Here is a 26,007-nt window from a genome sequence, read left to right on the forward strand (position 1 = left end):
GGGGGGAAATCATTTTTATTACAATAGCCACAGCAGGCAATTCAAATCTGAATTCTCCCAAAAAACTCAGAAATAAACTTTTGATATTTTTGATAGGTCCACAAACAAAATCCCACTAAATTTTTCCCACCCACTCACCACCATGGATAACCTTAAAAAGCAGCGACCCAAGTCATTGAACCTTGAGAATAAGACTCTGGAGGAGACTCCAACGATTCCAGAAAAGGATGTATCCAATGGTGATGATGTGGCCGATGCTACGGTCGAGTCCATCGAATACGATTACATGAAGTATCCCAACCAGAAGAAAAAGTCTCTGGAGAAGAGATTGAAACCCCAGAAGAATGTGTCGTTCAAGATGATGGTGGAACTGGTGACTTACACGGACAACTGGAAGATGAAGATGATCGAGAGCAGGTTGCGTACGGAGGAGGAACAGGTGGGATTTAGGACAACACTGACTCTGTGAACCCGAAATTAAACCTTTTATATGCAGTACGTAACCTTGTTTTTCTGAAGGATTTATATTTTTTTTTAGTAAGGGGGAGTTTTTGCAGCCCCAAGATGATTTCTTCAGAAAAATATGGTTGTCTGATTTTTTATTTTAAATAATTTAAATTTCAACTCCTTAGCTCAAGAACTCTCTTAAACGTCGAAACTTCTGATCCAAATGTGTTTACCCGTAACCAGTTATTTAAAATTAGTTTAGTTATTTGTTAATTAATCGACGTATGTATATCTAAAATTGAATATGCCCGTGATGTCTGAAACTGAAACTGAAACTGATCGGGATGAAATGTTAAAGATGTTGTGACTCTTGAAGAAAAAGGATCTTCTCTCGAAATTATCTGTGATGCTCAGGATCAGTGATCGGAAGTAATCAGTTTCTTTACAACTTGTGAACTTTATGTTTTTTAGAGAATAGATTGTCCATTAAATCAGATCTTTAAATGTAAATTATTCTTTATTTATTATTATTTTAAGATAATAATGAAACTGAAATTAAGGAACTTGTCCAGCAAACTGTGTTTTAAGAAGGGTTCAAAACTTAAATTTAGTGGAACTAGTTGTTCTGGAATCCCCGACAGCGTAGCCTATTTATGATGTTGCAGATGACATACTCGCCAGAGTCCTCGCCACCAAAGTCCTTTGTTTTAATACCAGACTCCATGGTGCGAAGCATCTGCTCCCAAAGGGCGTCGCCACATTCGGTGTAACCCAGATGATCGAACAAATCCACAATGGTGTTGACAATCCCGTACGGACTAAGGATCGGATAGTTGGTCAGAGAAAGTTTCACCTGCAGGGGCTTGAACACGGCATGGAAGTCTCCAATTTCCACGGCGCTGAACAGATTGGCTCCGCCACAGATACCGCTGCACATTGTAGCTATCATTGTTGCATAGCGGTCACTGGAAAAGATACAATCGAATTCTTGTGGATGGGTTATGAGCCTTCCGATGCAATCCTCCACGTTCATCAGTTCCAGCTCCAAGCAATGCTCGTAATCCTTGTGAATCTCCTTTGCAGCAGACACCATGGCACCATCTGTTATCGGCCACTCTGTACTCTTGTGAATCAATGTCACTCGTTTTCGGTTTGCCTTGACGGCTGTGGCAAAGGCCTTTCTAAGGTACTTCTCGTTACCTTCCTGGGTGCTCACAGAAATGGCTTCCACCACCCCCTTTACGGGGGAATACTCCAAATCCGAGTAGACGCCCATGTTGTTCTGAGCGATTATTCGAATGTTAACGTCCGGGAAACGGCAATTGAAGCCGGGAAAGCTACGCACTCGACACTTGAACATGTAGAGATCCAGATCGTTACACAGTTTCATAGACTTCTTCTTGGCCTCGGCATCCACCACATTCTCGACGTGCACGGCCGATCTGTTCCTTAACACCGAATTGTAGAAGTCGTCGGTTTCAAGGGGATCAATCACCTGTACCTCAACTGGCACCCTGGAGCTCTGCAGCATTGCCTGGACATATTTGGAGCCTTGTTGGCCAATTAGAGTTGTACCCGTAAGCAGGGTCACCATGTCAACGCCGCCGTATTTGGACGCGGGCATCAGGCTAACGGGTTCGACCCGGACACTACCTTTCACGAAATTCGCATTTAAACTAAAACTGTTGATGTCCGAAAGGTGGCGGATCAGGCCTTGGGTCATCTTGACCAAAGGCAGCGGTTGTACTTTGAGACTACCCAGCATGGTTATATCTAAATGCTATGGATAGAAAAGTGCCAGAATTTGTAATTATATATAAATTTAGTGACAAGAAATGCTATTCACTTTAGATTTTGATTATCTGGTTAATGGAAAGTATCGGCTTTGTTCTTTCCAACCAATTCTATACATAGTCCTATTAATAAAGTAACAAAACAGAAGCTACCTAGGCCCAGATATAACCTTTAAAGTCATATATATCTATTCACGTATTTAATATCTAAAGTAAGAATACCAGCAATATAATAAAACATATATCTACGCACTGTTCACACACGGTATCATTTATTCTACCCAATTATTGAGCCAAGACTAAAGATCGTAACAGAGGGCCTTGTTCGTACAAGGACATCCATCGATTCCGTAGTGACCGATCGGAATGTCTGTCTGGGTCTCCTTGTGCTGCGGCCCAGGTATCGTGTAGGCATTTTTGCTGAAGTATCTGTCCGGCAGGTAGTATATGGGATACATTTCTCTCAGCCGTTCGTGATCCTCGCGTAGCTCCCTGGCCAGCTCCGGAGCAGCTCGACGGGCCTCAAGGCGGTACTGCTTCGGCTTGGCGTACCGGATCGGCACCTCAAGCTTAAAGCGCGAGGGTGGGAGGTAGGAGAGCAATGCTTGGTCCATCTTCTGGTTCTGCTCCGCCCGGATTCTGGCGCACTGGACGCACTTGCACTTGCCGCCATGGTAGCAGTACCTCTTGCGCCCGTCCTCGTCCACCATCAAGAGCGGGGTGCAGACGGGCAACGGATCTGGCTGCGCCTCCGTCTGGGTGGCCTTGGCATCTTGTGGCGGATCAGAGAACATTTTGCTGGAGCTGGAACTCAAACTACGCCGGATGACAGCCCCGTGTACGAATGAGATGAAATCCAAACTGAAAATGAGACTAGAACGGAAACGAAAACTACTACTATATAAAGGCAAAGGCTTGGCCTGCTAACGAAATACATTTTTTTACAAAAATAGTTTTAATTTTATTAGTTTAAGGAAAAGTTTTCGCCCGCTTATAAATACCATCTACTATTTTCCTTCTCTTTGAGTTTCTGTGACATAAATAAGGGAAGGGACCACTTGTCTTTGAAGCCACCACTGTCGTACGCACACTTCAATAATAAGTGTGGGTATGCGGCAGTGGAGCTCCATAGCCAAGTGGGATCCATGTCCTTATTCCTGTCACTTTCCCTCAGGCTTTGACGCATGCTTTCCGCTCCCGTGCAGTAAACATTTTGGGAGGGATCCTTTTTGGTGCGCTTTTGGAGACCACATTTAAGGCACATGCGACTATTCCTGGTACATTCCCTCAAAAATGGCTGCGGCATCTTCATTTGATGATAGTAGCACTTGAGCTGACGCTGACGAACCTCATCGAAGAACTCCCGCATCCGTTTCGAGTCCTCGACTGGAGTTTGGGTGTCCTTTTTTGAGTGAGAAGCTTCCGTCTTTGACGTCTTCTTCGAGCGTTTAGTGCGGGCTTTAAGGCACTTTCGATGGATAGTGCTGCTAGATGCCATTGATTCATTTAAGCTGGGCGTCGCTGTAAGACTCTCTGGAGGTTTGGGGACCTTGGGTACATTTTTTATGTTCAGTAGCACGCCGCTGCGCACCGAGTCCGCCGTGTACTTCCGGACGTACGTGTTTGCCCTGGTCGTTGACCCAGTCATGTGTAGCAAATTCCAATTTATCGGCCCTGACATAGTACAAAGTAAATCCGCAACGGTGAGCTACCATCTGAACTAAAACTCCAAATTTTGACAACAAATCCATGGCGATACTCGCAATAATATTATGTATAATGGCTTTGACGTTTCAATATATTATTAGGGGGGGCTGGAGACTAATTTAAACTGGCCTGAAATCTTAACCGTTTATTTTTGGCAATTCCCTGCTGATTATAGGCTATTTTATGATGTTTCCCAAACAATTCATTGAGATTTCTATGAGATTACCTTCTGTGTGGTCCCAAAAGATTATTCAAAGAAGCCTCCGCTGATTTGCAAAATTTAAGATAATTAAGTCTTATCGCGAAACGACGCGACTACAAGACGCTGTGCATCCACTGAGATTTTTCAGTTTTTCGCTGGAGTTCAGAAAGTGTGTTTCATTTTATCGCCTTTCAAAGATACCGAGAGACAATGTCACAGATCGAGAAGGAAACAAAGTGGTTGAGTTCTGAGATTTTACCCAAAATTCTGAGGAGTGGGCGACTCTTAGAGAACTATAATGAATCAAAGGCTAATACTTTCCATGTCGGAGATATAGATATCGATGTAATTGGCATTGATGAGGCTTATATGCAAACGTTCTGTTACCGAACCACCATCAATTTTGAGTACGATGGAAAGAAGTTTCAGAGGAAAATGGTAGTCAAGGTAGAGTGGATTTATTTCACCTTTTTATGAAAACATTTTTTACAGAGAGTGATTCTGAAGAGATCTGTTTTAATAAAAACAGTCTGGTCACGAAACAGATAAGCCCGCAAGTGCATACTGACATGTATCTTTGAGCTCGCAAAAAGTCGTAAAAAGATAATGGATGTTGTTTGGAGGCAGTTCTTAGAAGCGGATAATGGTTTCAGTGAATGAACCTACTTAACTGTTTTATACGTTTTTATTTTATAGAAAACCCATGCGATGTCCGTTGAAGATTATGATTCACTCCAGTTCGAGAATCTGTTCAGTAATGAGATCTATTTCTACACGGAAATCCTTTCGGAGTTCCAGAAGTTAGACGATGGAAGCTTTCCAGCATCAAAATATTTCTACAGTGAACTGAAGCCACTTTCGGCGGTGGCTATTTTCGAGAATTTCGCGGAACAAGGATGGCGTCTCACCAAGGACCGGGTGGGTCTGAGTCTGGAACATGCCACATTAGCCGCCGCATCCTTGGGTAAATTCCATGGATATTCATACGTTATAAAGCATCAAGATCCGGAAAAGTTTGCCAAGCTAACAAGTGGATTAAAGGAATCCCGCTACTCTGCCGACGAAATTCATCCCACTTGGGCTCTTGTTGCCCGTATGGGAATCCAGCGAGCTGCCACGGCGGTGGCCAAATACCAGCCCCAGGTCGACAAGGAGTTTGTGCAGAAGTTCCAGCTCCTATTGTCAGATTATTATCGTTATGGAAAGCAACTAGTGGTACCCAGGGAACCTCTAGCCACGCTCTGCCATGGAGATTACCTGAGAAACAATGTGGCCTACAAGTACAACGACCAGGAGGAGCCTCAGGATATAATGATGTTCGACTACCAAACTATGCGGGTCTCTTCACCCATGATAGATCTCAGCCTTTTTCTATCTTTGTCCCTTTATGCCAATGTGAGGTATCCCAACTTTGAAGCACTTTTTGACGAGTACTGCTCGGCTTTGCATAAGACATATAGGAACTTGACCAAAGATGAGGTTCCCGAGTTCTTAAGGTCAGCAAAACATGAACTCTATCGCTAATAAATGATAATTTTTCATTTTATATTTTAGCCGATCGGAACTCTTGAAAGAATATGTGCGATTCTTGCCATACAGCGTCGCTATTGTTTCGTATTTCCTTCTGGATATGGTTGAGCCATTGGTCCTTACTGGGGATGAGAAGACCTATTCCCGTCCAGAGAAAGATGTCATCAAGCGCTGTTTGAACGCCGGCGGTGAAATAGTGGATCGAGAAATAGCCCACCAGATGAAGGAGATGCTGGAGCTGAGCCAAAAGTGTGGGGTTTCCATTGATGATGGCATCAACGTAAATGAATATGCTAAGACTAAAGGTCAATAGGTTAAGTTCAAAGTTTCAATGTTTTTTCTTTCCTTTATTCAAGTTACACTTTTCCCATATTAAAATCTAATTAAAAACTTTTCATCATGCCCTTGATGAACGCGTCAGTTTTTATATCGCTCTTTTACGATCGGTTGCAATGAAATCTCTCACAGCTAGTTGGGGTCCAATCTCTTAAAGCTTGTTAAGGTCCAATCTCTTAAAGCTCATTGGGATCCACTATATGAAAGCTCTCTGGACTTATAAGTAGGTCGGTTCAGGGGAAGTATTGTTTATAGTTTTCGTAAACGAACGAAATCATTTCGTTTCTCCCACAGACAGTATGGCGCAAATAGAGGCGGAGGCCCAGTGGCTACGCGATGGGATTCTACAGAAGATTCTAAAAAGCGGAAGACTGCTGGATAACTACAGTGAAGCTAAGGTGGACACTTTCAAAGTGGGAGATATTGAAATCGATGTTATTGGACTCGCTGAAGCTTTTATGGTAACTTTTTGCTACCGGGCAATAGTTAACTTTGAGTACGATGGCGAAAAATATCAACGGAAATTCGTCGTTAAGGTATGGTAATTTTATACTATAAAACACAAAATTAATTGATCAGATAAAAAATATTTAGTAGTTGTGTATACTATTCAATTCAAAGCTCTTTGTAGAAAAAATCAGTAAGCTTTGGTGGATAATGAGCCGGTTTTTATTTGTTATCGTAACGAAAACAAAGATAATTTGGACGTGAGTGGGAGAATTGTTTCTCCTCCTTAATAGTACTATGAAAAACTCGAATTGATGATGAAATTGGGTCCTCGGTGGTAGTTGCTACCTTATCGACATTTTTTTTATTTGATAAGGATTAGCTTTTTTCAAAATCACTCCGATTACTATCGTGCAACTAACGATGAGGTCGAATATGTTTGTGGAGGCATATGACATTCAAAATAAAATAAATAGTTAAAAGTCTAATCATGAATCTTTGTTCTTCGACAGAAAACCCCTCCTATGCCGCCAGATGTTTATGAGTCCATTCAGTTCGAACAGCTCTTCACGAATGAAATTAACTTTTACACAAAAATTCTGCCAGAAATAAAGAAAGCAACCGGAGGAAAGTTTTCGGCACCGAGATATTTCTATAGTGAGCTTAACCAGTACTCGGCGGTAGTTATCCTCGAAAACTTTGCGGTGGACAGATGGAGAGTGACCAAGGATCGGGTGGGTCTCACCCTGGAACATGCCATGATCGCGGCAAGGCATTTGGGCAACTTCCATGGCTTTTCATATGCTCTGAAGCACAAGAATCCGGAAAAGTTTGCCAAGCTAACCGACGACTTAAAGGAATCTCGATACGCCAACGAGAATATGAATCCCGAGTGGGCTCTGACACTAAAGACGAGCCTCAAGCGTGTAGAAAAGGCTACAGAAACGTATCAGCCTCAAATCGAAAAAGAATTCGTCCACAAGTTCAACTCGCTAATCGCTGATTACTTTAATTATGGAAAGCAACGCGTAGCTCCGAGGGAACCACTTGCCACTCTCTGTCACGGTGACTATGTAAGGAATAACGTGGCCTACAGATACAACGATAAGGATGAACCGCTGGAGGTCATGATGTTTGACTACCAGACCCTTCGGGTATCCTCTCCCATGATAGATCTCTCCGTCTTCCTGGCCCTAGCTCTGTACGCCGATGTGAGGTATCCCAACTTGGATGACATCTTCGATGAATACGTTTCGGAGCTCCATGACAGCTACAGGCGTGAAGCCCACGATGATGTTCCAGACTCATTAAGGTAACAGACTTCATCATTTATTTTACTAATATAAAATTGATTAAAAAGATTACTTACTATACTATATTAACTCTTTAACCTTTTCATCTTCACAGCCGTTTAGAGCTCATAAAGGAATACGTTCGCTTCCTGCCATACAGCGTCTCCATCACTTCCAATTTCCTTGCCGCTTTAGTGGAACCAAGTGACATTTCAATAGAGGAAATGATCAAAAATCCTCCCTCGGAGAAGGAAATTATCGAACGCACTATGACCGCTGGCGGCGAACTTGTGGACCGCGAGATAGCCCACCAGATTAAGGAGATGCTGGAGCTGAGTCAGCTTTATGAAGTTCCCATAGACGATGGCATTGATGTTAATACATTAAAAAAGGAGTAACCTCATAAATAAACAAGAGATATTTTCACTTTCCAGAAATAGTACCTGTTTTATTAGAGTTCTAAAAACTTATAAATTTTTGGGAAATCCCCTTCCGAATATAGACTTTTTGTGATGTTAATTTTTCGATAATAAATTGGCTGATCTATGCATATCGAAAAAGCTAAAATATGGCTGAGATATATGAGATATGGCTACCGGAAGGGGACAAACCCGGAAACCATGGAAATCTCAGCATTTTATAGGGGAGCCCCTTGTAAAAATTGATAAAATTTGAAAACGACTTAAGACAATATTTTACATGAGAAATGGAGGTACTCGCTTCCCTGATTACAAAATAGCACACTTTTCCTTGATCTGATGTGAATTGGCTGAGATATGGCTACCGGAAGGGGACAAACCAGGAAACCATGGAAATCTCAGCATTTTATAGGGGAGCCCCTTGCAAAAATTGATAAAATTTGAAAACGACTTTAAGACAATATTTTAAATGAGAAATGGAGGTACTCGCTTCCCTGATTACAAAATAGCACACTTTTCCTTGATCGGATGTGAATTGGCTGAGATATGGCTACCGGAAGGAGACAAACCCGGAAACCATGGAAATCTCAGCATTTTATAGGGGAGCCCCTTGAAAAAATTGATAAAATTTGAAAACGACTTTAAGACAATATTTTAAATGGGAAATGGAGGTACTCGCTTCCCTGATTACAAAATGGCACACTTTTCCTTGATCGGATGTGAATTGGCTGAGATATGGCTACCGGAAGGGGACAAACCCGGAAACCATGGAAATCTCAGCATTTTATAGGGGAGCCCCTTGCAAAAATTGATAAAATTTGAAAACGACTTTAAGACAATATTTTAAATAGGAAATGGAGGTACTCGCTTTACAAATTACAAAATGGCACACTTTTCCTTGATCGGATGTGAATTGGCTGAGATATGGCTACCGGAAGGGGACAAACCCGGAAACCATGGAAATCTCAGCATTTTATAGGGGAGCCCCTTGTAAAAATTGATAAAATTTGAATACGACTTTAAGACAATATTTTAAATGGGAAATGGAGGTACTCGCTTCCCTGATTACAAAATGGCACACTTTTCCTTGATCGGATGTGAATTGGCTGAGATATGGCTACCGGAAGGAGACAAACCGGGAAGCCATGGAAATCTCAGCATTTTATAGGGGAGCCTCTTGCAAAAATTTATAAAATTTGAAAACGACTTTAAGACAATATTTTAAATGAGAAATGGAGGTACTCGCTTCCCTGATTACAAAATGGCACACTTTTCCTTGATCGGATGTGAATTGGCTGAGATATGGCTACCGGAAGGGGACAAACCGGGAAGCCATGGAAATCTCAGCATTTTATAGGGGAGCCCCTTGCAAAAATTGATAAAATTTGAAAACGACTTTAAGACAATATTTTAAATAGGAAATGGAGGTACTCGCTTTACAAATTACAAAATGGCACACTTTTCCTTGATCGGATGTGAATTGGCTGAGATATGGCTACCGGAAGGGGACAAACCCGGAAACCATGGAAATCTCAGCATTTTATAGGGGAGCCCCTTGTAAAAATTGATAAAATTTGAAAACGACTTTAAGACAATATTTTAAATGAGAAATGGAGGTACTCGCTTCCCTGATTACAAAATGGCACACTTTTCCTTGATCGGATGTGAATTGGCTGAGATATGGCTACCGGAAGGGGACAAACCGGGAAGCCATGGAAATCTCAGCATTTTATAGGGAAGCCCCTTGTAAAAATTGATAAAATTTGAAAACGACTTCAAGACAATATTTTAAATGGGAAATGGAGGTACTCGCTTCCCTGATTACAAAATGGCACACTTTTCCTTGATCGGATGTGAATTGGCTGAGATATGGCTACCGGAAAGGGACAAACCCGGAAACCATGGAAATCTCAGCATTTTATAGGGGAGCCCCTTGTAAAAATTGATAAAATTTGAAAACGACTTTAAGACAATATTTTAAATGAGAAATGGAGGTACTCGCTTCCCTGATTACAAAATGGCACACTTTTCCTTGATCGGATGTGAATTGGCTGAGATATGGCTACCGGAAGGGGACAAACCCGGAAACCATGGAAATCTCAGCATTTTATAGGGGAGCCCCTTGTAAAAATTGATAAAATTTGAAAACGACTTTAAGACAATATTTTAAATGAGAAATGGAGGTACTCGCTTCCCTGATTACAAAATGGCACACTTTTCCTTGATCGGATGTGAATTGGCTGAGATATGGCTACCGGAAAGGGACAAACCCGGAAACCATGGAAATCTCAGCATTTTATAGGGGAGCCCCTTGTAAAAATTGATAAAATTTGAAAACGACTTTAAGACAATATTTTAAATGAGAAATGGAGGTACTCGCTTCCCTGATTACAAAATGGCACACTTTTCCTTGATCGGATGTGAATTGGCTGAGATATGGCTACCGGAAGGAGACAAACCCGGAAACCATGGAAATCTCAGCATTTTATAGGGGAGCCCCTTGTAAAAATTGATAAAATTTGAAAACGACTTTAAGACAATATTTTAAATGAGAAATGGAGGTACTCGCTTCCCTGATTACAAAATGGTACACTTTTCCTTGATCGGATGTGAATTGGCTGAGATATGGCTACCGGAAGGAGACAAACCCGGAAACCATGGAAATCTCAGCATTTTATAGGGGAGCCCCTTGAAAAAATTGATAAAATTTGAAAACGACTTTAAGACAATATTTTAAATGGGAAATGGAGGTACTCGCTTCCCTGATTACAAAATGGCACACTTTTCCTTGATCGGATGTGAATTGGCTGAGATATGGCTACCGGAAGGAGACAAACCCGGAAACCATGGAAATCTCAGCATTTTATAGGGGAGCCCCTTGTAAAAATTGATAAAATTTGAAAACGACTTTAAGACAATATTTTAAATGAGAAATGGAGGTACTCGCTTCCCTGATTACAAAATGGCACACTTTTCCTTGATCGGATGTGAATTGGCTGAGATATGGCTACCGGAAGGAGACAAACCCGGAAACCATGGAAATCTCAGCATTTTATAGGGGAGCCCCTTGTAAAAATTGATAAAATTTGAAAACGACTTTAAGACAATATTTTAAATGAGAAATGGAGGTACTCGCTTCCCTGATTACAAAATGGCACACTTTTCCTTGATCGGATGCGAATTGGCTGAGATATGGCTACCGGAAGGGGACAAACCCGGAAACCATGGAAATCTCAGCATTTTATAGGGGAGCCCCTTGAAAAAATTGATAAAATTTGAAAACGACTTCAAGACAATATTTTAAATGGGAAATGGAGGTACTCGCTTCCCTGATTACAAAATGGCACACTTTTCCTTGATCGGATGTGAATTGGCTGAGATATGGCTACCGGAAGGGGACAAACCCGGAAACCATGGAAATCTCAGCATTTTATAGGGGAGCCCCCTGCAAAAATTGATAAAATTTGAAAACGACTTTAAGACAATATTTTAAATGAGAAATGGAGGTACTCGCTTCCCTGATTACGAAATGGCACACTTTTCCTTGATCGGATGTGAATTGGCTGAGATATGGCTACCGGAAGGGGACAAACCCGGAAACCATTTCCATGTGAAATTGAGGATTTCCCGCATGGTGATGGGAACCCCTTTGGGAAGAATTCAAAAATTTAAAAACGTCGGATTCCTGTTTTTGTTGGCGGCGGTGCTGCCACCTGGAGTGTATTAGTTTGTACATGTTTTCCAACACTAGTCACATATTTATTGGCTGCACTGACAGTCCACGAGCAAAACAAAAATTCGGAAAATGTTTCAACCTTCGCGGCAGCAAGTTCTGCGTTTATACAAGCATTTAATTCGTTACGGAAACCATCTAAAGCTTACAGACAAGAATTATTTCCTGGGCAGAGTGCGATACGAGTTCCGAGACAGTCGGGGCCTGACAAACCCGGCGGAGATTGAGTTTAATTATAAGGTGAAGTTGCTCCGTATTTCATAACAGCCTCAAAGAATATCTTAAATTTTTTATTTTAGCGTGGAGAGACTTTGTTGAAAAAGGGTCGCATTCTGTAGGAATGCTTCGAAATCTGGTGCGTCTTCTGGTGCTTCCACCACCTGGTCTTCGATGCAAATCCACTGCCCACCTTGACTACTCCCGGTATCCAACCCTCCAAGAGTCGGACATCGAAGAGACCTTCACACGGGGTAGTGGTCCCGGAGGCCAGGCGGTCAACAAGACGTCTAACTGTGTGTTTCTCCGCCACCTGCCCACCAACATAACCATCAAGTGTCACACCCATAGACTGGCATCTAAAAACCGTGTAGAGGCACGAAAACTACTCCTCGAGAAACTCGATGCCCATTTGAATGGAGAGAACTCTATAGCGGCACAAATCAAGGTCCAGGAGCAGAGGAAATCCACAGAGCGGCGACGTCGGCAAAACAAGCTGCAGGAATTAAAAAAGAACTGGCAGGAGAGAGAACGCACCGATGGGGATTAATCCCTGAGTAATAGACAATAAACATATGTTTTTAAAAAAGATTACATTCTTAAGATTTATATATTTTGTACAAGGTAGGCCTTACCAGCTGGAGAAATCTCCAAAGCCGCCGGCTAGTTTCTTTTTCTTAACTACTGGTGCTGTTGCTACCTGCGCCTCAGGTTTCTTAGCAGCGGTCTGCAGTTTCAGGTACTTTCCAACGCCTTCTCTGTAGACTTTCAACGGCTCCTTGAGGCGCTTCTGCTGTTCTGCTTTCTTGACTGTTTCCTCTTTGCTGGCCGCTTCCTCTTCCCGCTCTTTTGCCAGCTGCTCGGCTGCTTCGGCGAACGGATTGACAAACACTTGGGAGCTCTCTATAATTATATCCTCAATTGGTCTGTCCTTGTTGTCCACTTCTATGTTTTCCATCTTCTGCAAGGTGTCCAAACCACCAACCAGTTTGCCGAAAATAGTGTGTTTGCCGTCAAGGTGCTTGCAGGATCGATAAGTGATAAAGCTGAAAATTTAAAGGCTTTGTAAGGCTGCGTCTTTTCTAATAATAGTTGTATATTTAACTTACAACTGGGAGCCATTGGTGTTGGGTCCAGAGTTTGCCATGGACAGCACTCCGCGACCGGTGTGGGTTAGATTGGGCTTGAACTCGTCCTCGAACTTCTTGCCCCAAATGGATTCACCTCCGGAACCGCTACCAGTGGGATCACCTCCTTGAACCTGTAAACAGTGTAGTGGAATTATATGTTTCATAATTAAGTAAACTATATTACGATAAAATTCCTAATAGATCGGTGGAACATAACATTGTTGTAGTACCCGGTGGCGCAGTGTTTGATAAAATTGTCACATGCCCGCGGAGTCTGATCGCAATAAAGTTCCAGATTCAAGGGTCCCAAGTTTGTGTTCAGGCGTACGTAACCCTTTTTCTTGACCCTTTCGTATTTGACCAGATCGTCATCTATGATAGCAGCTTCTATCTGTGACACTGGAACCATGGCGGTAGATGTGAAACTAGCGGCCACAGCTCCAGTGGAGTAATGTGCTGCATTGAACTTATCGGCTGTGCGCTTGGAAGTGGAAGCCTCTTCCTCTGTTGGCTGGTAGTCCTTCTCCAGCTGCGCTAGAGTCTCCTTTGTTTCCAGGTTCATGGTCTTAATGCGACCACTGGCCGGGTCCTTTCGCTCCAGTTGCTCTTCTTCGGTAAGCACCCTTAGATTTTTGCGGATATGATGGAACGTGGAGATGTCGAACTTTTCTAGTCGCTGCGGATCCTGTATGGTGATAATGTCCTTGCGCTGAAAGGGTGTGTCGTCCACCAGATCCTTCCAGTTTTTGGTCTTGATGTTGAGCTGTTCAATGGCCTCCCAACAGTACACATTCCCCGTGGGGGCAACCGCCACAATATGAGAATTCTTGCTAAAAGGCTTAAACAGTGCTGGACAATGATACTCATCGTTGGCGTTCTTGTGAAAGTTCAACTTGACAAGAGCCTTGGAGTCCATCTTTTGGCCAGTAATGGGATTGATTTTAAAGGTCTTCAGGAAATTTAAAATGGCCTCGTATTCAAAGACATTTCCCTGGAGATCACAATAGGGCATCTCGTAAGGGGCCATGGTGATGCAGCAGTGCTCAAAGGGGAGCCGCTTGAACTTGACATGGTCATTCTCCAAGGATTCAACCTTTTTTCCCCCGTACAACTCGCTCCATTCGGTGTACGTGAGGTACCTAGAAATATAAGCATTTAATACAAGATTTCGTTGATCTAAGATGAGCCTCTTACATTTTATCCTTCTGATGTTGTCTTTTACCCATTTTGTTGCTTTATTTTATCTATTTAACAAATAAATTTAATTCTCTAGATGTTGTTTACAAATCGCGTTTTGGGACTAACCACTTTTTGCGGTAATAGGACTACCACCTGGCTGCAGGTCGATTGCAAGGTTATCGAATAGGCGCGAGTTGGCACCCCCGCGAAAACATCAGCTGATTGGTTCAGCAAAATCAAACAACAAAGGCAAGCGAATTTTCATAGTGAACTATATTATACGGTGATAAAAATAGGCAGAACGGACGATTGACCTTGGGCCTGGTGCGCAATGTCTAGTCCCAACATTAACTACCGCTCCCTGGCGGAGGAGGCGGCCAGTCCCTTCCTGGAGCACCCCTCATCCACAACAAAAACACAAGACGCAAAAGAACCCACAGCTGCTGCGCATTTAGACCCCCTCTGTGATCGAGCACGCGAGCTGGAGGAGCTCGATCATGAGCAAGATACGGAGCATGAGGGTGAGGACACGCCCCGTAACAGTGGCATAATGATCCACATGGTTCCAGAAACGGGGCGAGCGCGATGGAATCACATCGAGGACTTGGACTCGTTCTTTTCGCGCATGTACCAATACCAGCAAAAGCACGGCTTCCGAGTGATCGTACTGGATGAGGTGCTGCAGGTGCTTGAGTTTGGTTTTGTGGTATGGCTCCTCACATTTGTGTCGCACTGCATCCGCCATGACGTTCTCTTCGGAGATGTCCCTTTGAATCACACAAAAACCACCCTCGACGATGTCATCATACCTACGGGCGAGTGCGTGGAAAAAATGGGCTGGTTTACCTTTCTGGTCCTCTTCATAGCTGCCATATACCTGGGAATCCGGCTGCTGAAAATGGTGTACCACATCACACAGTATGCGGATATCAGGCGTTTCTACAACACTGCCCTGCACATCGACGACGCCGACTTGGACAACTTCACATGGCACGAAGTGCAGCAGCGCATTCGCCGTGTCCAGGCCGAGCAGCACATGTGCATTGATAAGGAATCGCTCACCGAGCTCGACATCTACCACAGGGTGCTGCGCTTTAAAAACTACCTGGTGGCGCTGATGAACAAACAGCTGCTGCCAGTCCGGTTTCATATTCCCCTGATCGGCGAGGTGGTGTCTCTCAGCCGGGGCATGCTTTTCAACATTGATTTGATCTTGTTCCGGGGACCGGGATCTCCGTTCCAAAATAACTGGCAGCTCAGGGACGAATTCGCCGTGAGGAGTAATCAGACGGAACTGGCTCAGCGCTTATCGAAGCTGATATTGGGTGTGGCGCTGTTGAATCTGGTCCTGGCACCTGTGATTTTCATCTGGCAGCTCATCTACTTTAGTTTCTCCTATGCTAATATCCTGAGGAAGGAACCCAGTGCCTTGGGACTGCGAACCTGGTCCAATTATGGACGTCTCTACTTGCGCCATTTCAACGAACTGGACCACGAATTAGACGCCAGGTTGAACAGAGCCTATGAGTACGCGGACCGCTACCTTAGCTCCTTCTCCTCGCCCCTGGCCGCTGTGATAGCCCGCAATCTTCTCTTCATCAGCGGCGGATTGCTGCTACTTATCCTCGGACTGGGGATATACGAGGAGCATGTCTTCCAGGTGGAGCACGTGCTCACAATCATAGCCGTTCTCACTGCCGTCGGAGTTGTGTCTCGCGCCCTCATTCCCGACGAGAACCTCATTTGGTGCCCAGAGCAGCTAATGACCGCCATCCTGGCCCACGTACACTACCTGCCCTCGGAATGGAGGCAGCAGGCGCACACGGCTCGAGTTCGCCAGGAGTTCAGCAATTTCTTCCAGTTCAAGGCCGGCTACCTGCTAAGCGAGATCTTCAGCCCGTTCGTGACGCCCTTCGTGCTCATCTTTGTGTTTCGGCCCAAAGCCATGGAGCTGGTGCGCTTCTTTAGGACGTTTACCGTCTCCGTGCGTGGTGTGGGAAATGTCTGCTCCTTCGCCCAGATGGATGTGCGCAAGCATGGCAATCCGGACTGGCAGCTGACCAGCGAACTGGAGGAGATGACACGCCCGGCAGGAGGTCAGCCGCCGCCACAGCAAATGCAGCAGAGCTTGGCTGGCGGCAAGACGGAAATGTCGTTGGTGCGCTTCACCCTCAACAATCCCGAGTGGCAGATGCCAAAGGAGGCTAAGCAGTTCCTCCGCGGAGTTCGGGAGCACGCCGTAGGAGAGCTGGTGGAGGCCAAGACCTCCGTCATTCAGGGCAACCCCCTGACCAACAGCCTTATTTCGTTCGGCACTATTGGCGAGGAGTACTGTTCCATTGCCAACTCGGTGCTGGGCGCCCAGCTGACGCCTCAGCAGCTGGAGATCTCACAGTCCCTGCGCCCGGGTTTGGGCCACGGTCCTGCCTCCGGAGGCTTCCCCGTCGCCGGCAGCGACTTCCGTCAGATGCTGCAGCAGAATCTATCCGCCAGCGTGGGACCGCTGGACAGCATGCGTCGCTTGCGTCTGAGTCGGGCGGAGGGACGCCTCGAGGGTCCGTCGGATACCCTGCTCTACGGACTCTGCGGCCTAGAGCAGCGTGTCGGCAGGACTCCACTCAATGTGGGAGTGGCCGACATGTGCCTGAGTGCCCTCTACCTGCACGAGCATAGTCAGCAGAAGCGACAGGCACGACAATCGCGCATCGTTGAAGCGGAGGACGAACGTTCTGGACCAAGTACGTGGCCACCAAAGCCACCGGGTGCTCCGTCGGCCGGTGCTTCAGGGGCATCCGGATCCCGCCATACCGTGATTACCTCAAAGGCTGCCGAGAGCACACCGCTGCTGGGGAGCATCCGCTCATAGCAGCGGCCCGTGTGGATCTAACCATCAACCTGTAGAGCTAAGGACCACCATTCTGCTATTAGTGATTAAAGTAAGTTTTAAAGTGTAACGATCGAGCGAACGACGTCGCCTAGTGCGTAGCTAAACTAATGTCTAACTAAGCTAAACAGAACGAAAAGCAATAAAATAAACTGCATTATCGAAGAGAGTGTCTTTGATTTCTGGATTCGGGATTTATTTTTAAAACCTAATCACTCTTCAGGCCAATTAATTTACGTTTTTTTTTGGGAATTATACTTAATGGGGGTTTTCACTTATCCGGATCTTGGCCATCCGACGGCTAAGAAAGATGAAACTCCACTAACGTGACACCTGGCCATCTCCAGGGGCTCTGATGGATGGCCCCCATTTGGAGGCATTGTTGGCACACCACATCCACTACCAGCACTACCAGGTCCCGAGATCCAGATACCAGCCGGCGAGGAGAACGCATCCAGCTGTGTTGCAGCGCCTCGTGTGTCACTTGCCACACACGAACGCCATTTGGCGAATGGTGTTGATGGCCAATGCAGCGATCCGAGGTTGGGGGGACGGCAAGGAGCCAAGTGCGTGCCTATGAATCTCCTAGAGAGACACCGCGGATACCGACACAAATGCAGATACCGCAGATCCCCGCCAGCTGCGGCAATGGCTGTGGCAACATTTATGAATTATGTGCGTGTTGCATGAAGCTAGAGCTAGAGCTGGAGCTGGAGCTGGAATTTTGAGAGTATATTGGAGCTCTTTCGGAGCACGTTGTCTCATTTTTCCGCTGCACGCCAATTTTGGGGGGATCATTGCCCAACGCTGCACGAATGTACGAACTGCTGGCTGGTCACTTGCCCGTTTTTGGATCCATCCTCCGATGGACGATGGAGATGCAGTTGCAGTTGCATGTAGTACTAATTGTAGAGCTTGTGTTATCCGATCCTGCACTGCAAGAATTAAAAGATGTTGCCTGTTGAATAGTTACACTACTAAGTTACTTAAGGATTTGTACTTTCTATAAATTATACGTTTAAAATATTAACTATTTTAATAATAAGAATATAAGTTTCGAGATAATCAATTATGAATTGCGAACTGTGTAGGTGAACGATGTGGAATGGAGCGACTTTCATGGCTCAAATGGAAACATTTCGCGAGCCTTGTCAAACAATCGAATTTAATTTATGATTTCCTGCGCCAATCGAGTAATGACACTGCATGTGGTAGACCTCGGTGGACCCCGAAACTCTGGATATCTTATGATCACTCGATACGCAATTTGGTCACAGCAGGGCCCGCAAATTGTGGATATGCGTTCGCATATTGGAATTGGAAAGGCCAGGAGGGAATGGATCACTTCAGAACACAACTGAGCCGAACATATATTTTTGGAATGGAGTTGTAGAGCTGTGGAGACGGGAGCCACTTGCATATGCGGCTGTCTGGGATTCTGATGGCCGTGGACCACCACGTTGCGATCAGGCAGCAGAACCAGTTCAAGATCAGGCGTCACTTTGCGGCGCTGAGTGCCGCTGACAGTTGGATAAGGTTCGAATCGGGCAGCTGGAGCTGAAGCTGGAGAACCGAACTCAAAACTCCAGGCACCGGACAGCGGACCGCGGAGCACCAGATCGCAGCTGCCATTCTGCAATTAGAGCCCGCTGGCTGCTGTTGTCGCCACTGCAATGGCAACTTCTTCTTCTGTCTGGCACGTCGGCCACTATCAAACGTGTCTGTATGTCTCCGGCATCGACTAATAATGATGGTCCAGTGTGTCACCCCAACCCCAAGCCCCCAGATCCTCCACACAGATCCGAGTGTGAAGCATCAGCGTCGCCTGTGATTGACAACTGATCAGCGTTTTGGAGCAGCTATTCCCACTTTTGGACACGCACGTTCTGCCCCCATCCCAATCCGAATCCCATTCCATCAGCTTTTCGTTCCTTCTGATAACCTATCGATTTTTTTCATAATTAAAAAACCAGTTTCCATTGGCTCCTTACAAATAGGATGGGATCGGTTAAGATTGGGCTCGGTTCAAAGAGTTTAGTCGCACCGCATACGGATACATTTGAATTGCAAATTAGACGCAACTTCTTTCGCTCCACAAGATCCCCCATTCCCACCCCCTCACTTCTGGAGGATAGCTGGTAATCGAGCCACGATTCAATAAAACATTTGAACATTAAACTGCTTTTATGCAAATTGCCGGCATGCGCTTAATTTTCGATCAGTCGAGGAGTCTGGTTTGGTCCGTTCATCCGCTTGAATTATCTCCCCATCGCATGCTTGCAACACCTTACGGTCCCCGGTCTGAGATTCCACAAATGTATCCCCTTCGGCGATAGTCGTCCTCCTCCAATCCAGAAGATGATAGCATCTAGAATGGATCTGCAGTCTGCAGCCTCCACCACTTAATGGCAGTGGCTAAAATGCTAATCAATAGTCTTATCGCTATTAATCTCGGCTTCGATTTACCTTTTTACCCGGTTCTCCGCTGTCGGCTACTTGTTTTCCGGATTGGAAATCTCCGGGCCGAGCTGGGCAGGGGAAGACTATAGACTGGGCTCTGCAATTCATTAAAAATCCAATTGCTGTTGCCTGTTTGTAAGTGTTTGTTGACTTAAATTGTAGAGCGTTTGTTTTCCTGCCATCATTACGTTAATTAACATTGAGCATACGCCGTGTGGGTCAGGATGAGGGATGAACCTCAATTAAGGATTCTACAACCAATTTAGAATGCAAATCACTCTGTCTAGAATCAGTCTGGTTCTCTTAGTCTTCAGGATGGTTCCACCAATTAGGAATGTAAATTCTATCTCTGAAAATCAATGATTTTCTGTACTAACTTTTTATAGTTTCTCTTAAAAGTGTTACTCTTAAAAGTCAAGAAATTAAAGTAAGTTACAACTCAAAATGTCAAGATATTAACAACATTGTAAGCAAACACGATAAGTGGAATGCCAGCCTCCTTGAAAAGCCAGAGCCATATCAGTAATCACCTCCGTTCCACCTCCGCACCACTTTGCGTGATCGCGAAAATTGCATTCTTCGAGCTCATTAATTTGGAATAAGCCCTCCAGGTGCAGGTCACCAAAACGATCGAAGAGAACGGGAGAAGGATCAATGGTTGGGGGCCAAGTCATTGGCATATTTATGAGCCAGCCGCTCCCCACAGACGCACTGAAGCATCGAACATGAGCCGGCCGGGCGGCAACGGCATCGCGGCTCGACTCCCATCTTGCATCTTACATCTTCCATCTCCTAGCTCCAATCTCCCATCAACCATTGCCCAACTCCTAGTTTCCCGGCTCAGCTCGCGGATTGGCTTCGGTTGGCGCGTGGGCTGGGTTGCTGCGACGCTGGGATGCTGTCGCCCGAAGTGGATTTTCTGTTCAACAAGTAGTTTATGATGTTTTTGTCAATTCATGGCAAAATTAATGACGCTGCAGAAAAGCACACGCACATGGAATCAACTACACAGGGAGAATATATTTAAATATTTTAATTTTTAACATTTTTATGTAGATATACTTTTTGAAGAGATATCTTAGCCTGTTCTCTCTCTGTTCTTGATCTTCCTGGCAAGGCGTTAAAAATTGTTTCCTATAAACTTAAAGAACTGCAAAGGAGTCAGCCAGCCTCCTCGCCCCTTCCTGTCCCGATCTCCAATATATCCTCTGGTTGAATCTGCATTCAGAAATGCCATTAGTCACATTTGTGGGCCACAGTCGCAGGCGCTTGTAGCCATGACTTGTAATTTTCTCCTCTTCCTCTTTGGAACCCGTTTCCACTGGATTCCGGAGGAAGGTGGCTATTTTTTTTATTTATTTTTTTTTGGAAGGGTCTGGGGGGCTCTTGGCCCGGCCTGCACAAATATTTCTATTGCCGTTAATGGCGTTAATAATTTTGCAGGCAGCTAACTCCAATGGTGTGGATGGTGGATGGTGGCTGGCGGCTAGTGGCTGGAGGATTAGGCCGCTTCTGTCATGTTACAGGATGACGTTACATGGGCTCCAACTGACAGCCGGCAGCAGCTGCCTCGGCAGCAGCAGAAATATGAATAAACACTCAACTTAACTCAACTTTGGGCGGTGGCTAATGCGAAGTTAATTGGAAAATGCCAGCCCAGAGTGGGCAGTGTGCATCGCGGTAGAATCGCGAAATCGGGATTAGTCCGAGCAGCAAATGGCGTATCAAATTTCCAGCTGCCCGCTGGTAGCCACCGCCTGTCACTCCGCCTGGACTAAAGCCACTGCCCCGAGATTCCGACTGCGATCTGAAGCTACCAAGCACTTGTACAACATGCAACATCCGTAACGGGAGTAGTTTCCAATAGATGTATATCGTATCCGATGGAGGAGCAGCAGCTCCAGCTGACGACTTGCTGGGCATCCGATTTCGGGATGAAAATCTTATCCAAGACTTCCACATTTTGCAGGTGCAGGTTTGAAGGTTTCAATTTCATAGAATTCTTAAGGCATTCCACTCTACTCCTATAAGAAACTTAGGATCATGAAGGATCATATGGCTCATGGATCTTCAACGAAGTACTTGTATCGATAATCTAATAAAAATTATTACACATTATTATTCTTTTAACCCCGTTTAAGGTTTAACAACCTCCTTTAGAATAAAGCTTATAAATTATTAACTCTCAATATTATTAATAAACATATAACTCTTTGTTCGAGCTCCTTTGAACCTGCTCTCTGATCTCACCGGGCAAATGTGAAAAATCGCCACCTGCGAATATAAAACGATATGTGTCACTTTCAAGATTGGCTTTCGGTTGCTCAATTTATAAAGTTTACATTTGTGCCAGCTCCGAGATATGGTCGCCATTTTGGTGCGTTTTAAGGCCAACTAATGAACACGCCTACTGCACTCACCTGAGCAGGTGTGCGTGTGCCAGTGTGTGCTGAGTGTGCTGTGTGCTGTGTGTCGCACCTGATCGCCGCTGGTATTTGTAATTTGCAATTATAAAACACGCATACGCCGCATAGGCCAAAGTCGAGCAGCCATTGCAAATGCCATTTTAGTGTTGGTGCGTAGTGAACGGCTCGGCTTAAAGCACTTGATTTCGGGCCTATTCAGATTGAGAGAGCGAGAAACTAGCTGACAAATTCGGCAAATGGCAAATAGCAAATAGTAAACTGGCAAAAAAGCAGCAGCCAAACCCCCAAAAAGTTCAGCTCACCAGCACAATTTATTTGCGAATAAAATATGCAGCGTGTAAACTCCAATTAGACGCTAATTTCAGCCATAAAATGCAAATGTGCGTGCAGGAGTCTGTATAGTTTTTTTCTGTATAGTTTTTTTTTTGCGTCACATTCACTTGGGGGCCTTAGGCTTTAAGCCACGACTGGAGGCAAAGTGAATGGAATTGCAATTAATAAATGGCCACCAACCGCACCTGACCATGCCCACCGATCAATAAACAATGAGCTCCCCTCCGCTCAATAATGCATATTAGTGCATAAATCCTGCCCCACACAAAAGGCTACCCGCAGGGATTGCGTGCTACCTCATTGAAAGAGATGGCTGACCGGGGATTAGATAGAGAGGGGTAGATGCGGAGGAGGTCGACTGCCATAGCCATAGCATATCCATCGCCCACGTATCGAGCTGGCCACGATAATTGCCAATTATGCGACGAATCAAAGTGGCCAAATTTGGCAGGGAAAAAGTCAAAATAAAGCCAAGTTTTTATTACAATTTTCCAGCCAGGCCTCGGGCTCTGGATCTGGCTCTGGCTCTCCTGTTGCTTTTATTTTTTGTGTTTAATGAAGTCATTATAAAATATTGCGTCTCCTGCACGCACTGCTGCTCTGGACCATGCTCCAGCTCGCCTGGCATTGGCCATAAATTCTCATTCGTGTCCGTTTCCCAAACTCCGAACTCCAATCTCGACTCCCAACCTGTCACGACAGCTGTGCTGTCTAATCTAATCCAATTGACTTTTTTTTACGATTTTTTTGCCTTCATTTTCTGCCTTTATTTCCTATATAGGCGATGTAGCTTTCTGGGCTAACATTATGGATGCAGGCTGATCATTAAAGTGACGCTGGGCAGGCCATAAATCCGTCCACCTCCGCCTCCGCACAGTGACCACCACGTACAAATCCAAATCCCAATCCCAATCCCATAACCAATTCACCGTTCGCCAGTGACTGATCGCGGTAGCTGACACGGCATCGGAATCGCCACCGTCGATCTGTGGGATCGTGGAGCTTTATGGCTCCACTTGACTGCAACTGACACACACTTTGTTCAGCTGTCGCCCGGGCGGTCTCCACATTTCAGCCAAATTCCCGCAGCTCCAGTGCATGGACTTGATCTGGCCACTCCCAAGGGCTTAATTTGGTGGACCAGAGTGACATGGACCCAATTTACGAAGAAAAAATCCAAGCAACTGGAGTACATTAAATTGATTAATGATTGCGGGCACGTGAATGGCAGGTCGGGGGTTATAAATCCTTCAAAAGCTAAACATAATATGCCTTTTAATTTAAATAAATATCAAAGTATTTTGACCCCACAATACATACAATAATGAAATCATAAAGTGAGAGCTCATCTACAATCACATGATTCAACTGAATTCCTTCAACCTTCGATAAGAAAAGGTAACAAAGAATATATGACGTGGGTGCTTGTGATTCCCACTTCTGTATCTTTTACAATAAAAAATAGCAATGGATTTTCCTTTTCATTTTGCAATCATTGAACCAAATCACACGTAAACAAAGTTTCACAAGCCACGATGATAAAATGTCAAGGCAATCTCTGTTCTCATTATCATATTATCACTCAGAGCCCGAGAACCGAAATCATATTTTTCCAGGCACCAGTGCGTATACGCAATATGCCGTAAGCTATAGCACTTTATGAGTCATAATCGAGAGGCCAATTTAAACGAAATCTGCACTCAGACTGGCCCATTATCCATTACCCATTACCACCAACAGATCAAAGTCAATCTTCTGCTCGATCAGTAAAAAACTCACGTATCTCATGAGCAACTTTTTTGTAGATCGCTGCCCGCTGCCCAGAGGGGGAGTTGTGGAGGCTGGTAGCTGGTTTTCTCGGCCTATGGGCGGTACTTAGGCTTACGCACACCAACACCACACTACCCTACACTACACTACACACACACATATACACAATGAGATATAGTTATATATAGAATGCACTTTTTGCGCGTCTTAAAAATTGTTATTGCACATTTAAAGGCGTCATTATTAGCGCTACATGGAGGCACCAACCATTGTCCATGAATTTCAAATTCAACCGCAGTCCATGCACTAATTGGACCCAGTTGGTATTGTTGGCTAGGGGGTAAGGGTACTATGGATCTATCCAAAAAGGATCGGGGGCGAAGGCGGTACCAAACACGCATTGCAATTGCATTTCTCTACGAAGTTGCTCCTTTTTTTATGGGTTATCACATAAATTGTGTGCACAAATCTTGATCTGCAAATCATTTTCGACAACTTTACGGCCCCAAAAAGCCAGGAGGGACCAGGGGACTGGCTAAGGGGCAGCCGGGGGACCCGGTCTATATGCATATGTATGATCGTAACTTTGGTCGCTATCTGTCGCTGCGATCTCGCATGCCACGATTCACGATCGCAGCCAACCATATTTTTTGTAACTCTGCGTTTAGTGTTTTTCTCGATTTTTGGCCACTATTTCCTGTGGCACTTTTAACCCATTGCATAACTAAATAATTGGGATTATATAGCTTATATAAAACTACTATATTCTATTCTACTCCAAAAGTTTTAAATTTAATATTGAAATTCAATTTCTTTAAAGATTTCTTTGGAAAGTCATTCTAAATCGTATAATTAATGTAGAATCTTAAGCGTTTTCGTTATAAAGTTACAGCCTTTTTAAAAAAGTGTCCTAAACTAAACCATTTAAATAAATTTTTTTTAATTATATAGTACATATTTTTCCTAATTTTATTTATTAACTTACAAGAACTCCCTTCTAAAAAAAGAAACCAAAAATGTTCCCATAAAATGGGTTAAGTACCTTGAACTAACAGCATTATTTAGTGGCCCCCACTAACTAGGTGGACTTCTAATTTAAGAGTCCAACACCACCGGGAAACATTCTGTCAGGGACTAATGAAATTTATGCATTTATGCCGGAATCCTCGCCAGCCACGATCCTCGACAGAACTCATGGAGGAGAACTCATGGACAACGGACGATGATCCATGTTAATGTCCATCAAATGTGCCAGGGGTAAAGCAGCTGTCAATTCGATTGTTGGACATGTCCACATGTCCATGTTGCAATTTGCAATTAGCCGCACTAGCAACGGATATGCTGGCTGGGATTGGATGGAGGAGGATAGTATATACTGACTGAGACTGAGGCTGAGAGGATGGAGCTGTATAGGATGCCCTACAAGTGTCGCGATGCGCGTTTCCCGTGAGAAATTTCAATTATTTTAATTAGCGTGGCGATCGCGGACGCTTTATTAGGCGAATCCGAGAGATGTAACCGCGTCTGCGGCTCTGCAGAGTCTGAATCTGAGCCGAAGTATCTGTATCTGGTCAATTTCCGCTGCACGCAACGCTCTGCCGTCGCTGGCTGCGCTGCTGGAGCTGGAGCTGAAGCTGGAATTCCAAGTTGATAGCGAAGACAGTCGCCGCAGAACAGGATTCTGGTGTATGGGCTTCTCTCGT

At 44.7% G+C, this 26,007-nt stretch overlaps 11 protein-coding genes across 20 annotated transcripts; 6 read left to right on the top strand and 5 right to left on the bottom strand.

Moving 5' to 3' along the window:
- Positions 1-4: 4 nt before the first annotated feature.
- LOC6496424 lies at positions 5-957 on the top strand. The gene is made up of 2 exons (XM_001960851.4): positions 5-439; positions 633-957. Exons 1-2 carry the CDS (start codon positions 143-145, stop codon positions 663-665), a joined length of 330 nt encoding a protein of 109 aa, XP_001960887.1. The 5' UTR covers positions 5-142; the 3' UTR covers positions 666-957.
- On the bottom strand, positions 956-2,227 carry LOC6494138 (isocitrate dehydrogenase [NAD] subunit gamma, mitochondrial). Its single transcript, XM_001960852.4, has one exon. It carries the CDS (start codon positions 2,210-2,212, stop codon positions 1,064-1,066), a length of 1,149 nt encoding a protein of 382 aa, XP_001960888.1. The 5' UTR covers positions 2,213-2,227; the 3' UTR covers positions 956-1,063.
- Positions 2,228-2,490: 263 nt separating this feature from the next.
- LOC6494137 lies at positions 2,491-3,120 on the bottom strand. Its single transcript, XM_001960853.4, has one exon. The coding sequence runs from the start codon at positions 3,032-3,034 to the stop codon at positions 2,540-2,542; it is 495 nt and encodes a 164-aa protein (XP_001960889.1). The 5' UTR covers positions 3,035-3,120; the 3' UTR covers positions 2,491-2,539.
- Positions 3,121-3,172: 52 nt separating this feature from the next.
- Positions 3,173-3,955, bottom strand: LOC6502511. Its single transcript, XM_001960854.4, has one exon. It carries the CDS (start codon positions 3,919-3,921, stop codon positions 3,232-3,234), a length of 690 nt encoding a protein of 229 aa, XP_001960890.1. The 5' UTR covers positions 3,922-3,955; the 3' UTR covers positions 3,173-3,231.
- Positions 3,956-4,279: 324 nt separating this feature from the next.
- LOC6496425 lies at positions 4,280-6,088 on the top strand. The gene is made up of 3 exons (XM_001960855.4): positions 4,280-4,596; positions 4,846-5,645; positions 5,704-6,088. The coding sequence occupies exons 1-3, from the start codon at positions 4,360-4,362 to the stop codon at positions 5,990-5,992; spliced, it is 1,326 nt and encodes a 441-aa protein (XP_001960891.1). The 5' UTR covers positions 4,280-4,359; the 3' UTR covers positions 5,993-6,088.
- Positions 6,089-6,229: 141 nt separating this feature from the next.
- LOC6496427 lies at positions 6,230-8,191 on the top strand. Its single transcript, XM_001960856.3, has 3 exons — positions 6,230-6,551; positions 6,975-7,774; positions 7,870-8,191. The coding sequence occupies exons 1-3, from the start codon at positions 6,315-6,317 to the stop codon at positions 8,150-8,152; spliced, it is 1,320 nt and encodes a 439-aa protein (XP_001960892.2). The 5' UTR covers positions 6,230-6,314; the 3' UTR covers positions 8,153-8,191.
- A 3,711-nt stretch (positions 8,192-11,902) lies between these two features.
- On the top strand, positions 11,903-12,716 carry LOC26514899 (MIEF1 upstream open reading frame protein). The gene is made up of 2 exons (XM_014908574.3): positions 11,903-12,146; positions 12,206-12,716. The coding sequence occupies exons 1-2, from the start codon at positions 11,979-11,981 to the stop codon at positions 12,242-12,244; spliced, it is 207 nt and encodes a 68-aa protein (XP_014764060.1). The 5' UTR covers positions 11,903-11,978; the 3' UTR covers positions 12,245-12,716.
- On the top strand, positions 12,247-12,716 carry LOC6496428 (mitochondrial translation release factor in rescue). The gene has a single exon (XM_001960857.4). It carries the CDS (start codon positions 12,247-12,249, stop codon positions 12,670-12,672), a length of 426 nt encoding a protein of 141 aa, XP_001960893.1. The 3' UTR covers positions 12,673-12,716.
- Positions 12,697-14,590, bottom strand: LOC6494136 (RING-type E3 ubiquitin-protein ligase PPIL2). The gene is made up of 4 exons (XM_001960858.4): positions 14,447-14,590; positions 13,437-14,391; positions 13,232-13,383; positions 12,697-13,168 (listed from the first exon to the last, which is right to left on the bottom strand). Exons 1-4 carry the CDS (start codon positions 14,476-14,478, stop codon positions 12,754-12,756), a joined length of 1,554 nt encoding a protein of 517 aa, XP_001960894.1. The 5' UTR covers positions 14,479-14,590; the 3' UTR covers positions 12,697-12,753.
- A 30-nt stretch (positions 14,591-14,620) lies between these two features.
- On the top strand, positions 14,621-17,480 carry LOC6492914 (autophagy-related protein 9A). The gene has a single exon (XM_001960859.3). The coding sequence runs from the start codon at positions 14,763-14,765 to the stop codon at positions 17,295-17,297; it is 2,535 nt and encodes an 844-aa protein (XP_001960895.3). The 5' UTR covers positions 14,621-14,762; the 3' UTR covers positions 17,298-17,480.
- Positions 17,472-25,885, bottom strand: LOC116654774. 10 transcript variants are annotated; one of them, XM_044715687.1, is made up of 3 exons: positions 22,118-22,167; positions 22,026-22,049; positions 17,472-18,250 (listed from the first exon to the last, which is right to left on the bottom strand). In XM_044715687.1, the coding sequence occupies exons 1-3, from the start codon at positions 22,146-22,148 to the stop codon at positions 17,901-17,903; spliced, it is 405 nt and encodes a 134-aa protein (XP_044571622.1). In that variant the 5' UTR covers positions 22,149-22,167; the 3' UTR covers positions 17,472-17,900. The 10 variants fall into 10 exon arrangements, 1 of the variants encoding a protein (XP_044571622.1); XR_006507279.1 differs by lacking the exons at positions 22,026-22,049; positions 22,118-22,167 and adding exons at positions 19,782-20,779; positions 20,838-22,012 and having other exon boundaries at positions 18,072-18,250; XR_006507280.1 differs by lacking the exons at positions 22,026-22,049; positions 22,118-22,167 and adding exons at positions 19,782-20,124; positions 20,306-22,012 and having other exon boundaries at positions 18,072-18,250.
- Positions 25,886-26,007: the final 122 nt, after the last annotated feature.

The sequence above is a fragment of the Drosophila ananassae genome, chromosome 3L (genome assembly GCF_017639315.1).
Source record: "Drosophila ananassae strain 14024-0371.13 chromosome 3L, ASM1763931v2, whole genome shotgun sequence".
NCBI classification, from domain to species: Eukaryota; Metazoa; Arthropoda; class Insecta; order Diptera; family Drosophilidae; genus Drosophila; species Drosophila ananassae.